Source organism: Seriola dumerili, unplaced genomic scaffold (genome assembly GCF_002260705.1).
Source record: "Seriola dumerili isolate Sdu_G_001 unplaced genomic scaffold, Sdu_1.0 BDQW01000081.1, whole genome shotgun sequence".
NCBI lineage: Eukaryota > Metazoa > Chordata > Actinopteri > Carangiformes > Carangidae > Seriola > Seriola dumerili.
The window spans coordinates 4754609-4770402 of record NW_019174336.1 but is presented as its reverse complement, the minus strand read 5'-3'; the positions used below and the strand labels follow the sequence as shown (position 1 = coordinate 4770402).

General features: G+C 38.8%; 1 protein-coding gene across 1 annotated transcript in view; it reads left to right on the top strand.

The window, feature by feature from the left end:
* Nucleotides 1–15794, top strand: part of npr2 (natriuretic peptide receptor 2) — a 68472-nt gene that overhangs the window by 23488 nt on the left and 29190 nt on the right. The window contains exons 7-11 of the mRNA XM_022744441.1: nucleotides 883–1018; nucleotides 3946–4030; nucleotides 12281–12401; nucleotides 13332–13406; nucleotides 14465–14542. Coding sequence (XP_022600162.1) covers nucleotides 883–1018; nucleotides 3946–4030; nucleotides 12281–12401; nucleotides 13332–13406; nucleotides 14465–14542 — 495 coding nt within the window. The remainder of the gene's footprint in view (nucleotides 1–882; nucleotides 1019–3945; nucleotides 4031–12280; nucleotides 12402–13331; nucleotides 13407–14464; nucleotides 14543–15794) is intronic.

The following is a 15794-nucleotide window of genomic DNA, read 5'->3' as shown; positions in this document are numbered from 1 at the left end:
GAAACTAGTTTTTCTGTTAAACACCTAATGTAACTCTTAAATAAACATTAATGCCGATAGAATAATACTATATACCATCCTCTGTTCTACTTAACTACTGAAGCCAGTCTGAGGTGAATATTTTTTAGCCCTGTTACTGTGAGATCACAACTTAATTATCTCATTGTCTTAAGAAATAAAGATATCGTCTCATCACTCTGAGCTCATTGATTATATTGACATATGAACTTAGTTTTTTTAAGCTTGTTATCAAAAGGTCATGATTGAATTTTGCCTTGAATTTAAGTCACACACACATAACACACATATTCTTGGGGCAATTAATTAAGTCTAAAAATAGTGATTACAAGACAATATTTTAAGTCAAGGTAAAAAGATAATTAACTCACTGGGAATTTTGAAAAGTATTGGCAAATTAATGCTGTGTCTTAAAGGAATAGTGTGACGTCTTTATTGTCTCAAATTGCACGCAAATGTACCTGAAAAGTTTTGTGACTGCATCTTACACGGTTGTGTGACGCTATTGTTGTGACAAAACACATCCACAGACACATACACACCTGCCAAATTACTCAAAACTGCCTGTGTTAGTTCCCGCTACAGTAGCTGTCTCCAGGACCACATTTTGGCATGATGACACACACAGACTCGCAAGGTGAAAACAATACCATCCCCGCTGTTATGGCTGGTAATAATGAGTACTCATGGGTCAGAATGTCAACATGTTGAAGGGCGTCATGGCTGATGTGATCCCATTGCAAGACGGTCTCATGTTAACTTAGAAACCTTCAGTGAGAGATTGCATTGACAATGAAATTAGAAATTGCTATAATATTTTTTATTTTCGTCCATTTTAATCAGTGAATTCATTTGTGTTTGCAGATTGTTGCGTACTACAATGGAACCATGAGAGAGATCATTTGGTCCCAGACAGAGAAGATCCACTGGCCCAGCGGGGGCCCACCGCTGGATAACCCCCCATGTGTGTTTTCCACTGACGACCCCTCCTGCAATGATGGTATGACCACTCCGTCTCAACAGGACACTGTTCAGAGTTTAATCTGCCTACAGATGATTTTAGTCTGTCTGTTTCTGAAGTGAAGTATTTTTTAAACAAGCAACATAAGGTTCACTGACCCATGGTTGGAAATGGCATGAAAATATTTGTTACAAGGAAGTTCATGTACAAAATTGACATCAAGTGAAATTGTCCCACACTTAACCCAGATACCAAAAATAAATCCGGGCCATACTTGGGTAACATCTTTGTTTTCTTCTGATCAAGGCCCTGCAAAGTTCCACGGCCCATATACAGCATGACTGTCAAATGCTACTTCCACATCTGGACCAATTCTGGCACACACATAGAAAATCTTTTGGCTTTCAGCCAGTACCGGAGAATAACAGCTGGAATCTGCCCAGATGTGGAAGTATGTGGGCCAGACTCGGGCCGAGGACACGTTGGGCCAGAAGTTTTCATTTTGCTAAGAATGTGAAGCAGTTTACATGTATTCTTATTGCCAATGTGTGAACAGATTGTAATGTAACTATAAATGAGACTTTCTTGGTTTCCTAACAACCTATAGGCTGATTTAGAGGACTTTCTGGGAAGTATTTTCTTGGAAAATCCAAAGCATGTGACGTTAAAGCTTGCTTCTGAGTAACTGATCTCAATACCTCTCTTCCACTCCCCTGCAGCACCAACAGTGTGCATCATTAGCTAATGTTAGAAATGGAGCCTGCTAACGTCAAGCATCAACTTGCTCTCAGCACAAAACGTCTGTTCTTTAGAACCTGTTACTTTGTAGATTCATGTGTATTATCTCCAGTCTATATCATGTCAGTAATGAAGTGTGGCACACATCTTATTTATAATATTCTGTCTAGTTCACTAACCATCATCCAACAAATTTAGCTAGGCTGACATTGCTTATCTCGGAGAAAGCTAGGCAAACAGCGAACACAAGCCACATGACGCTGACTGCAGTTCACTGACACGGCCACCAGTGTGATTATTAGCAAGGATTCTGGATGTTACATACAGTACCTTTAATGATATATTTTTGACTTAGAGTAAGACAGGGCACTCATGCTTTGTTTATATTATCACTACAATCCCTACAGGGCCTGTGACATTTTCATGTCAATCATGCGTGGGTATATTTGTTTTATTTTTATCATCAATTTCATCCCAGCCTTTTGCCTCAATGAGTTGAAAGAGCAAATCCTCAAGTGTAATATTTGCTCGAATAATAAGCAGTGTGAAAGATAAGTGCTAGAAATGGCCTTTGGTATATGAACAGTGACAGTTTCAGAGGGAAATGTCACAGATGATAAACTGTGAAGGAAAACCACTGCAATTATGAATGTATTTTGGCAAGAAGGATGGATAATGAGTGGAGGAGCAATAAATCTGACTCTGTCCCAAACTCTGAAGCCATCCGCAAATAATTTGCAGAGCTGAGAGCCTGGATGTCGCCTTATTGAGTACTGCTTTCAGCACCAAGCACAATGAATACTCTGGAATTTGCAGAAGCATATTGTCGACTAACAGTTTTACATCATGTATGGACACAAAGTCTCTAATCTACAGAATAAAGAAACAGAGAGGCCAGTATGCTGTCCATTGTTTCACTGTCAGCACCATGAGTTTTCTTTTCCAGAGAATGGGATTATTAAAATCAATTATAAGCTGCAAGTAATATCAAACTGTGCAACCCCAACAACAAAGAAGACAAGTTGTTATCTCCTAGTGTTAAGCTGCTGCCTTGATGTTTGTTGCTCTTCGTGTTTTAATTCCACAAAACTGTAGAAACACTGAGGACGATAAGACTGATGAAGTTTACAAACTGCATAGCAGGTTTGACAATGAAGTTAATTGTATTTCATGGATTCATCGACCTGTGCTCAGTGCTATACTAGTCTGAGATGCTGCTCAGAAGTGCTGGGTGGATGGATAAACTGTTGTTTTGTCAAGAAATAGTTCCAGCATGTAACACCCCTTAAAGCCACAAATCATAATTTTCCATCTCTGTTTGTGAATGGATTAAACAAATGAGATACAATGTGTAAAAAAAAAAAAAAAAAAAAAAAAAAAAAAAGAAGACAGATGTAGTGGTGCTGGAGGTCGGCACATTTTCTTTTAGCCGTGCTAGCTGTGTGGCAGTGTTGGTTGGTTGGTCCACTACTTTGGTCCAGACTAAAATACCTCAACATACTCAGTGGATTGCCTCTGAAATTCTGTAGAAACACTCATGTCCCCAGAGGATGTGACATGTGACACCATGAGGTTGAAACTTGTGGTTTTGAGTATAATGTCTCAACAACTGTTGGATGGACTCCCATGAAATTTGGTTAATTTGCGAAATTAATAACATTCCCATCAGCCTCGGCTTTCTTACCTGCTAAACATCAGCACGTTAGCATTGCCGCTGTCAAAATGTTAGCATCTAGTCATTTAGATAAAAGCACCGCTGTGCCTAGTTACAGCCTCACACAGCACTAACACGGCCGTAGACTCTTGTTTCACCTTGGACAGAGGCAGGCTAGCTGTTTCTGCCATGCCTTCCAATCTTTATGCTAGGCTAGGCTAAACATGTCTTGGCTCAAGCTATGCAAATACTGCAGGTGACTTCAATCTTCTCAAACAAAGAAATGATATTCCCCCTATGATGAGTATCAGCTTATCCTGTGATTACAGCTGGTGGGATAATTAGTCTCCATCAGGGTTTTAAAATAAAAATCAGAAATGTCAGATCAGTGCAACTGTGTGAATTTGTTGCTGGTGTCCACAGCTGACAGATTGCTAAAGCGATGCAGCTGTACTCCAGGAAGTCACAGCTGTGTTTTTCACACTTTTTTATTTTCTTTTTGAAAGATATGAATGTGGACATCTGTTGAACGCATGAGAGACAACTGAGTGTGCAATCCATCTCCTGTTTCCAGGTCAATTGCCAGTTCTGGGCATCGTAGCTGTGGGATCCGGCTTAGCGCTCATCATTTTTGGAATCTCCAGCTTCCTCATTTACAGGTGAGTTTGATCTCATCGAGCTGATGCTTCCTGTCTGTACTGCTCTTAGCTCATCAAACAGCAGACGTTTTCTATCTCAGAGGGAGGGAGAGGGAGGGAGGGAGGGAGGGAGGGAGAGAGGGAGAGAGAGAGAGATGTTTGAAACAGGATTTATGGGTCGTGCTGCTATAGGTGCCAGTGTGGTATTTACACGATTGTTGCCACAGCAACAGCTCAGCAGGTGACGGCGTTAAAGCAGCGGTGAAGTGTGTTTAAGCTGCCAAGTGAGCTCATATACTGGCCCCAGACAACCCTTACTGCTATTCTCATTTAATGATCATTAGTGTGTTCATTAAGTTTATTTTCTTTGCTCTGGATTAAAGCTAAATGCCTCCTATTTTAATAATCCACACACTGCTGATGTCAGGTGGAAAACATCAGTCTCTGTGATTTTTGTACTACTCTCAAAGCATTGCATGTTTCCTTGTTGGTTATTATAAGTCTTTTGGCTTATAAAAGTCTTTAAAATCCTGTTAGAAGAGCGCAAAGATGCCTGGTTTTCAATTTAAAAACAAACCTGTGTTTCTTACACCGCAAAACAAACCTTTACACAGCAAAAATCTCAATCCAATGAAGTCATTTCAGTCTAAAACTAAATACTAAATTGTACAATTGAAAACATCTGCCACTGTGGTAAAATCATTTTTTAATGTGCTTCCAATATAAATCAACTTTGATGGAGTTTTCCCTTATGTAGGATAGCGACTGTTGTACGCTGTGATGTGATTTTAGGTTATATGAATACAATAAGGTTGTCTTGACTGTGGCTGTTCACTGTGTGGATGAGGTCAACATTGTTTCTGGGAATTTTTGGGATTTCAACATCATGTTTATGTTCTACAATCACGTAGTTTTTCAGTATCTTTCAGTTGAACTGTTGGCAAAAATATACTTTGTTGTGTTTTTCCTCCAAGTAGGACTGATCATTCTTTGAAACGGCATTTAGACAAACATGTAGTGACATTAAATTTATCCAAAACCTCACTGAAGAGTTAAAAGTATAAAGAAATGTGTGGAGAATATAAAAGTCTTGGTGTGGAGTAAAACGTTTTGTTGGGGGTGGGTTAGGGTCACGCTGGAGGAATTTGCACTCATGACCTCAGTGTTTCTAGAATCCAGGCTACAGCCTTGAAACAAGTTGGTTAAATAACTTACTGCTCTGGCAGATTTTTTCCATTTGACTTTTATGACTGACTTTTGATTTTTTTATACTTTTATGACTCTACAGCAGACAAAAATAACACGATTTGATAAGATGAAGATGTTTTGCGGTGTATCTTTTGTCGAATCCAAAAAATCTGGAGATGGTCAGTGAAATCAGCAAAATAGATGAGTTTATTTTATTGAGTTTATTTCAACTTATTTCAAGAACTGAGCAGCAAGAACAGTGTCAGGTACGCCATACTGTAGGTGGCATTAGAGATCCTACAGACTCTGTGTGTGTGTGCGAGAAGTTAAAAATAAACTGGACTCAATGATATGTAATTAAGTATTTAGACAAGTGATGGTGTTTAACTGTTAATTGCTGCCACGTGCAGCTGTGTATGTTTGAGATAAAAACCCGCCACATCATTTCTATTCAGCTGTAGAAATCAGTTTGAATGGAAATGTTTGTGTCTCAGTCGACATGTTTGTGGAAATTATTCTGAGAATTAGATTGAGCTTCATTTAATTACACAACAAGTTAATCATGCATGCTCTAAGCAGTCAAGCTACTGGAAGATTACTAAATTCTGCTTAATGTCATTGGTAAAAATCTGCATGCAATGAAAGAAAATTTATGTTTATTTTCCCTCTGTCATCATCGCTTCTTCAAAGTTTTCTCCCTCTACACGTTAATTATGTTCACGACCAGTAAACACAATGATTTTCAAGTAAAGAGGAGCTGATTTTAACTAACAAATCACAGCGGTAATCTGATCACTTTTCTAATACTGACTATTAACACAAACAAGTGTTAATCACCAGCCAATCAGAATGGATTTTGATCAGACGAATGGTGGAAGAAAGATGGAGGAGCGGCTATCCACCTGAGGTAAATCCATTAAACCTGAATCTGAGTTAATCATGTTTCATATCAAATAACTACCAGATCATTAATTAAACAAAGAGCATGCACTTAATTCTGAAAACATTAAGAGGTTCTTTTCTGTTTTTTCAGCTCACGGGGCAGCAAGCACAGCACGGTTTCCTGACCAGCTAGCCTCTCGGCCGGTAAGTTTAGTGAAACATGCTGTTCTTTTTTTTTTCTTTTTTTTTTTCTTTTTAAAATCTGAGATCCAAGAGAAACATTTGGTGATTTATAGCAACAAGTATCTATTTCTGTCCCAACAGGGAATCTCTGTGATGCATTTTTGGTCCTGACCTACAGTTTTGCACTCTCTGCCCCAGTCTATATTTATATCTATCATTTACATCAAGACATGACAGTTTTATACATGGAAAGCCATTTCTCACAGACCCAAACATGTTGTCTTTTATTGGATTTTGAGTCGACTTCGTTCACCCCAGAGCCATGCAACTGCAAATTTAAACCTTCTGTTCAAGTAAAAAAAAAGCAAAAAATACACCACCTTTAGAAACTGGGGCCGGTGGGGGGGGGGTTTCTCTGTGACGGCTCTGTTTGATACCAAAGGCTAACAAATCGCTTCCTGTTTATGCAGACACCAGTGGAACTTTGCTGATGGACAGAGAAGGCAGACAGCAGAGCTTTTTACAACCGTCTCAAAGATCAACCAGCTGCTGAAAGGCCTCCATGTTCACTACTTTGCCTTACATAAACACCACTAAAACACTTTGGAGTTTTGTCACTGTTGAAAGTTATTCTCAGATCAATCAGTCTACAAGTTTCTCAAGCTTGGGGTCGCTTGATAGGGTTGCAAAGATAAATTGATATTTATTTAATATTTTTTTAATGATAAGAATTAAACAGAGAATTTATTATCGTTTCTATTAATTATATATTTGCTGCTGCTTACGTTTTTTGATACTTATAAGAAAAGATTTTATACTCAGATTAATTAAATCTCTTCGGGGTACATTTTGGGATTTAAATCTATTTCACAGGCAGAAAAGGATGAGAAATCCATATTTAATCTGTAATGAGAGGAGTAATCTATACTTTTAAATTATTGGTGTATTTTGTATAACAAATGGGTGGCTGGTTCAGTATTTTTTTTGTAATAGATTGATCCACTGATGTAAAACTGTTGACTGTGCAAAATGTACACAATAGTAAAATTTTGTTGAATATGCAATTTAATAAAAAGCAACATGTGGATTGAGTGTTTTTTTTGTATTGTTTCATGGTCAAAACATATGTACTTAAGCAAAATATTTGAAAATGTAATTTAAAAAAGTAATTTAGCCTCAATTCTTGTTTTTCTTTAAAAAAAAAAAAAAAAGAATATAACTTGAAAAATTCTTGTTTTAAGAAATTTAGTAGAAATGTGAAAAAGCGTAATAAGATGGAATACGGTAAATCACTGCTCGGGTGCAATATTGTTGAAACAAGCTGATTTCTATGAGAAACAGATTATTTACTCACACATTAGACTGCTTTTTTTTTGCAGTGCACAAATGCAAATTTGTGAAAATGAAGTAATGCTCATTTTTGATCGAGCTACTGTTGAATATCATCCCGCAGCGCTCAGTAGATTTCACCAGGTGGACGGTCGGCCCCTCTCATCTGATTTTGGCGTCTGGTGTACAGCAGCAGTGTGAGGGGATGTTGAGCAGAGCAGCAGTGGCTCTGTTGTTTTAATGGAGGGGTTGGTCCAGCAGAGGTATTCACATATGGGAGTTATGAAACAATAGGCCCAGTGTGGAGCCCCACACTTTGCCCCTCTGGCTGCCAGAGGTCTCTAAACGAGGCTCTTTAAATAGAAAAATACCTTTTTTTTTTTTTTTTTTTTTTTTTTTTTTGGTGGTGGTGGATGGGGCTGGAGGGCACCGGTGGTTTAATGGTGTTTCCTGTCCTGAAAATGGTTTCACTTAGGCAGGGTCTGGAGTATTTGCGGACACAAACAAGCATCAGAATCCCCTTTAAGTTTCTGGGTCCACCTACACAGTTTGTCCTGGTGGGGAAAAAAAAGGAAAGAAAGGAAATAAACGGGCCACTTTTTGGGGCCAGCTGGGATGGTTCGGGGAAAGGCTAAAACCCTGCAATATGCAAACACTGCAATAATTTCCTGCAGCCATCTGGAAGTGTTTTACACCTTTTAGATTGGATTGGAATGTGTGGGCTCTGCTCCTTTTTCATTTCTCAGTGTTTCAAACTGAAAATGAAATTCCTCCTCCCTACCCAAAAAAACAAACAAAAAAAACAACTCAGGTTTTCACAACCCTGGACTAATAGTTTTATTTTTGAATGTGTTTCTGTTGTTAATCATTAAGTGTTAAGAAACAGCAGCTCCTCTGAGATTTGCCCCAGATGTGTTGATTCACTGGAATGCCTCTTCCCCTCTGTGGTTCTTGGTGTTTGCCAGTCAGACTGATGCTCAGAAATAACACTCAAAACATGTCAAAAATATCACTGACATGTAAATTACTAGATTAATTAACGTGGTTAGACTCTGCTGATATTTGGAGGCAGTTTAAGACTGTGGAAAGAGTTTCTAGTCTTGTCTGCTTTTATCCATCTGTCATTATGCACCACATAGGAGACAGAAGTTATCAGGGTGATACTGAGTGAATGATGGACATAATTATATTGTAGCATTTGAATCATTAGACTGACTGGGCCAAAGGAGACACCTGGATCAACCAGCCACAACAGCTTTACTCAGCAACCTATTTACACTGTAAAAACACTAAGCATAACATCATGTAACTTAATCTAACAAAATTTAACAGAACCTACCACAACACAACATAACGCAACCTAGACAACATCACATAACACGTAATGTAATGTAACCAAAAGTAACGGAATCTAACGTAATATAATTATGTGACCTAACTTAATATAATAACATAAGATAACATCATATAGGACACAACAGAGTGTAACTTAACGCAGCGGCGTAATGCAATAACACAGTGTAAAGTACTGTATCGTAACAATGCAACGCGACGCAATGACGCAATGTGATGCTATGGAAGCTAATGCATCTACTTGAGAAAGCAGATTTTTTTTTTCTCAAGTGAATGCATTATATGCTTCTGTATGATGCAACGTGATGCAATGCGGCGACGCAGCAACGCGACCCAATGTAACAAAAGGCAACAAAACGACACGACAAAGTGTAATGTAAAATAACACTGAACAAAAATGCTTTTGTTTTTGCTCCCATGTTTCATGTTTCCACAAACATTGGAGATGGTTTATGGTTGTAAAATGACCATTGGTTTCCCAGGCAACAGCTCTGGTGGACATTAAACATGCCAAGTGCAAGCTCTCTCAACAAGTGTGATGAAACTGCACATTTTAAAGTGGCCATTTATTGTGATTAGCCCAAGGCACACCTGTGCAGTAATCATGCTGTGTAATCAGTGATTTGATATGCCACACCTGTCAGGTGGATGGATTATCTTGGCAAAGGAGAAGTGCTCACTAACACTGATTTGAACACATTTATGAACAAAATTCAAGGGAATTAAGCCCTGTCTCTCTCTCTCTCTCTCTCTCTCTCTGTCTCTCTGTCTCTCTGTCTCTCTATCTCTCTGTGTAGAAAAAATCTATGATCTTTTATTTCAACTAATGAAAAATGTGAGTATAAACAAAAATGCTGCATTAATATGTTTAAGTATAAGATAACACATTAAATATTAAAATAAAAACACAAATTTCCTTAAAATTGTGATAAGAGAACTAATAATCTACTGTATAGTTTGTGTAGAATTTGTTCATGAGTAATTATAAAACATTAATCTTGACTGAGCGAGTTTATTTCATTATTTTACCATTGGATCAGTTTTCACCAGAGGGTTTCAATATGCTGTAAATACACAGGGTCAGACTAACCTCCCATATTTTTACTTTTAAACAAAGAAAAATGTCTTTACATACAATGCTGCAAAACAGTCACATTCTCAGTCGTCAGAAAACGGCCACTTCTTATTAGTGCAGAGTCCAATGGTTTCTCCTAGAAATGAATACCGCTAAATCACTGTATTTGCAAATACCTACATATTTTAAGAACATTGTGAAGGTGAGCAGAATTTCAATGCCTAAGTCGTTCAAAGTCTTATTCTACATGATCATAAATACTGACGTGTGTGTACATTTAATTTCCTTGCTGCTTGTCTCCCCTCCTTGCTTTTCCTTATAATCTTCGAGGCAATTACTATTGCAAACACCATTGTGATGATTATTAGTCACTGTTTTGATGATGACCATTTTATTTTCAATGCAACAGTGATTAAAGCTCACTGATGCAGTGTTCTGATTCTCTGATGAACATGTTTTATGACGCCTCAGTTGCTGTTTTAGTTCTGTGATATTGAGCCTCAAATAAAAATTACAGCATTTTGTGAGAGAGTTTTGCTCTTTGGATCTTTGTTATGAAAACTGAGCCAAAGCAACCGTACAACACTATAATAAACATTCAAGACATTAAGTCCAATCCATAACTCTCCAATCATACAGATGTATGTTTCAGTGTTCCAGTTACATTACTCCTTCAAGTTTTAAGGAACAATAACTCTTAACAGTTTTTGAGTTGGGAGTTATTTTTGGACCAGTGTTAGAACTGAAATAAGGTTAGAACATCTGAGTCCGCTCTTACTGAGTTTGTTAAAAATAAAGAGAGTGGGAGTGAGAGTTGAAGTGGACTCTAATCTTCATCATAGTTATCTTTGTTTTTCTTTTTCATTTTACACAGAAGAAAAGACCTATGAGTCATCAGAACAAGTCTCCATCTGCGTATCTTTATGTAAAGTAGAAGACAGAAGGTTTTCTCTCGTTTTACCTCAAATGCAGTGCATGCAGGGAGATATGAGAACCTCAGTTTAACAACTTCAGTGGATGCTCAGCAGGACATCCAGTCAACTCACCAACATTTCAAGTCACAAATGTGATTTAAAGTTTTTCTTAAGGGTCAAAAGTGGTTTTGTTATTATATTGATATGGCTTTTTGACTAACATTTTTTATTTACATACACATACAATTTACTGACTACAAATCACTTGATTTCACTAAATCCCAATATGGTCTTTACTTTGGTGACATGTTGTGTATTTCAGCATGTGTTTGAAAGAAGGAGCCCTTTGTGTCACCTGAAAAAGTTGTTTTCCTCTTCACCAAAGTTCAATAAGCATCTGCACCAGTGAAGTTAAAATCTAATAAAACACAAACACACAAGCCTGCATGCATCAACACATGTCCTTCTGGAAGTTGCTCCCATCTCTACACGGGATCTCTGCAGCTCAGCCAGAGTGACCATCAGGTCCTTGGTCCCCTCTCTTCCTAAGGTCCTTCTGGAGGCCACTGTGCTCTTGGGAACCTTCAATGCAGCAGAAATTTGGTTTGGTTTTTGCTCTCATATGCATTGTCAGCTGTGAGATCTAATAAAGACAGGTGTGTGTCTTTCCAAATCATCAGCTAAATTTACCACCGGCGGATTCCAGTCAAGGTGCAGAAACATATTAAAGATTATCAAGATCAAGTGTCATAGCAAAAGCTCTAAATACTTAGGTCAGTGTGATATTTCAGCTTTTCCTTCTTGATAATTTTACAAAAAATTCTAAGATTGTTTTCACTTTGTAATTACGGGGTATTGAGTGTAGATTGATGAGTGAAAAAAAAGGTATATCTTTTATTTTAGCATAACAACGTGTGAAAAATGTGAAAGGGTCAGAAGACTTTCTGAATTCTCTGTAACTATTAGGAAACGCTGGACATGAAGCAGTCTGCGATCAGACCTGAGACCAGTATCTCAGGAAGTTCCTCCAGTAAAGATGGAGATCGAATGAATCTACGCAAATTGAGTGACTGGCTCTCTGTTGAAGGTGACTTGCCAGATGAACTCTATGTTGGTTTAAACCTCATGAACTAATTCCTCAAAGTAAAACCTGTGAGTCAACAGACCACCTTGTCTCTGACGGAGTTTTATTAATTTATTTAGCTCCAGATTCACAACTGTAGTAAAAAACATCAGCTTACAGCCTCTGCTACACGCTCAACCCAGAGCTCTATATGTGAGATTGTTCCTCTGGTCTTCGTGCCGCCGTCCTTGTTGATTTCACCACCTGGTTTTTCTTTTCTGCAGGAAACTGAAGCTGGAGAAAGAGCTGGCTGGAATGCTGTGGAGGATCCGGTGGGAGGACCTTCAGTTCGAGAGCCCCAATAAATACCACAAACGAGCCGGTAGTCGCCTCACCCTCTCACAGGTGGATCATCTTCTCAAGCACTTTATGTACTTACACTGTGGCAAAGCCCTGAAAAGTTCTTAATTATTCTGAGCTTTATACCGTCTGTTATGCCGTCAGTGTTGCTGGCGCAGCCTCCCGTGTTGTTGTTCATCTGGCAGGTCACATTGGTAAAGACTTAACACATGTGTCGACAGCTTCCATTCATACAGGACTGATTATCCGTCTCGAGATGTTGCTGCTGTAAAATCGGACCCACCGGGAATCAGAAATGCTAATTTGACCTGTCTGAAGTGCAGAGCTTCACCCTGTTTACACGCTGTGTGCCGTGTATTAAAATGCAGTGTGCGGTTTTTTGTAGAAATGCATCTCCTCTGGGTTGCTATTCGTCCCACACGTGCGAGCGTTCATGAAAAGCACATGCACACACCTTTTTCATTACTGGTTTCCAGTGCAATTCCTGGGATAATGTGTGTGTGAGAGAGTGTGCATGCGTGTGTGTGTGTGTGTGTGTGTGTGTGTGTGTGTGTGTGTGTGGAAAACACAGTAATTTTCCAGACCAATGTATTTTCCAGTGTGCCATGTGTTGCCAATATTTGCATTCTATACAAATGCGTAGTTGACTGTGCTGGCTGTTTGTCTGCAGTGCGCCCACTTGATTTTTGTTCACTCTGTGTGCACTGCAGACATTCGCCCAAGGACTCCAGTTGGTGTTGTGAAAACTGAAAACGCTTTATTTTCTCAAATACAAGCGAAAGGCAATTTCACGTTGCACAGAGGAAAGTGCTTTATGTATGTCAGTGGATGAGCCCTTTTTTTGGGGGGGGAATCTATGCTGCAATGAAGTGGAAGCTTCTTCTTAAATGACCAAGATTTAATCCTCTTTTCTCTCATCTAACTGACAGTTTTTTTTTTTTTTTTTTTTCTCGCTACTCCTTTCCACTTTCTCAGAGAGGCTCCAGCTACGGCTCCTTGATAACTGCCCATGGAAAATATCAGCTATTTGCAAAAACAGGCTATTTTAAGGTAAGGCTTAGTGAGTTCTGACATTTTCAACTCCTGCGCACTCCTTTCCCACCCACACATGTGCACACTCGCGGAGAAAGCCGGAGAGCCACAGAGCAGAGAGAAAGAGAGAGTGTGGGCGCATTGAGGTAGTTGGTTTTAATGTGAGCTGCAGAATGTGTCAATTTTCTTCTTTTTTTCTCTCTCTCTCTCTCTCTCTCTCTCTCTGTATCTACACTCCCGCCTCGCAGTCTGGACATAACCATCAAGTTGTTGCCGCTGCTGATTTATCCGTTTAAGATGGAGGAGGTGTGAGGAAATGTGACATAAAGAAGCTGCTGAATAATGAGATAGCTGTCTTTGTTTGAAGCTGCATGATGTGGGTTTTATATGAATGCTGATGTCACGGTACAGCTTGAAGGTCTCGTGCACCATCGTAGGTGCTGATACGCTTCTCAATTTCAATACAGGCCAGCGGTGATTGAATCTGAAGCCAAAGAACAAACAGAGAGGTGCCTTAACAACCTGTGAATACTGGAAGATAAACTCTGAAATGAATTGCTTTTTCATACAGCATTCAGACACCAGATGTACCTGACATGCAGTCATGGTCAGCTCCTATCTGTGTATTTCATATTGAATAAAACTTAAAAGCGCTCACATGGACTCACACGAGTTACCGGTCTGTCACATGTTTGGCTCTGAGGAATTCACTTCAGCTCCTTTGTTTAACTGATCCTCACATAATGAAAGTGGCAGATAGAGTTCCTCTCCAGCAGCAGACTGAAACAGGCCCCAAATGTACCTGTAGGGATAAAGTGCGAGGTGCAGTTCTCTCCTCTGAAGGCTGTTGGATTTCCTCTCTCCACTTTCATTATCCATATTTGTACCTCTTTTATAATCTGTGTGTTTCTGTTGTCGTTTTTCCCGCCTTGTTGACATCCAGTCAAAAGTGCGTCCTCGTTGCAGTCTGTAATCTCTTCGTATGATAAAAGGCTTTGTATAAAATTCTGAACTCTGCATCAGTGCTGTCTCTCACATTGGATTGATCCCTCTGTCTGTTCTTGTGTTGCACGCAGGGGAACCTGGTGGCCATCAAGCATGTCAACAAGAAGAGGATTGAGCTGACCAGACAGGTTTTACTGGAACTCAAACATGTAAGCGTTCAGTATTGATCAAGTCACATCAATTTCATTTATATAGCCCAATCACAAATGAGAGCAGTCCAATTTGTACAATATATGACACTCTATCTTCGGACCAATTTGTATTAAATTTAAACAAGGCAAACGCAGCTGCACTGCTTTTAATTGCATTTAAGAGAAGAGAACAAATTAGCCCAGTTTTAGTATAATTTCACTGGTCTGCACTTCAATAATACACTTCCAATTTCTCATAAGGCATTAATCAGATTGGCTTCATGCTTTATATCTGAATGGAACTGCACAGTTGGGCGATAATTATCTGTGTGTGTATCACTACACAAACACATCTCACATGCACTTCGTCATGTGATCCTCTATTGAAATACAAATATTGAATATTGCAGCTTTAAATAAGCAAATGTAATGGTAATCTGCCCATTAGATTTTAATGTTTCTTTTGTACAAGTGGAAAATGTGGCCAGACGACTGGTACTAACATAATATAATAACTTTTTGGTTTTTAGTTACAAAGTGGTTATACACTAATAAATTATACAGTGTGTGTGTAAGTGTCTAACCCGATAAAATGACTTAAAAACAGTAAATTAAAAGTCTGTACAGCACAGTAGTTTAGCTGCCATAACAGTAGATGTACAGTCACCCTTGGTAGCAACTTTGAGAAGTGCTTTTTCAGCTGACATGAGCATTCAGCCTTGTACAGAATGACTTTAGTAGGTCAGAAATACAAAGTGTTTTAGCGTCTTTCAGCTCATTGTTGTGCTTTCATGGCCCACACCTTTACTGAGTTGTTTCCTGCAACAGTAGGCAGATATTTTCAGCTAAAAACCTTTGAAATCTACTGTACATGACCTGCCCAGCACAAAATGATGGGTTGGTGGAGCCCAAAACATAGATAAAAGAAGAGTAAACCTTCTTAAATGGCCAGACTGTCGTGAATATTCTTGGTGCCCAGAGGATGAACCCGGATATTTAGCACTCCTCTTGAGCCACAGTAAGGTGGAAGTTCTAAAGGGAATACAGGTAAATTTGTTGAGCTAATTCATGCTCTGCAGAGGACAAACGACTGATTTTAATGATTTCACGGTCTTTCCTTAAGTAGAACCCACAGGACAAAACCTTTTAGCTTTGCTCCTGGTAAAACTTTCAAAATAGAAACGTCTTTGTTCCAACGCTTTTGTATTTTTGTTTGTAGTGATACAGACTCTACATTATACTTATACTTTTATTTTTAGTCTTTTTTTTC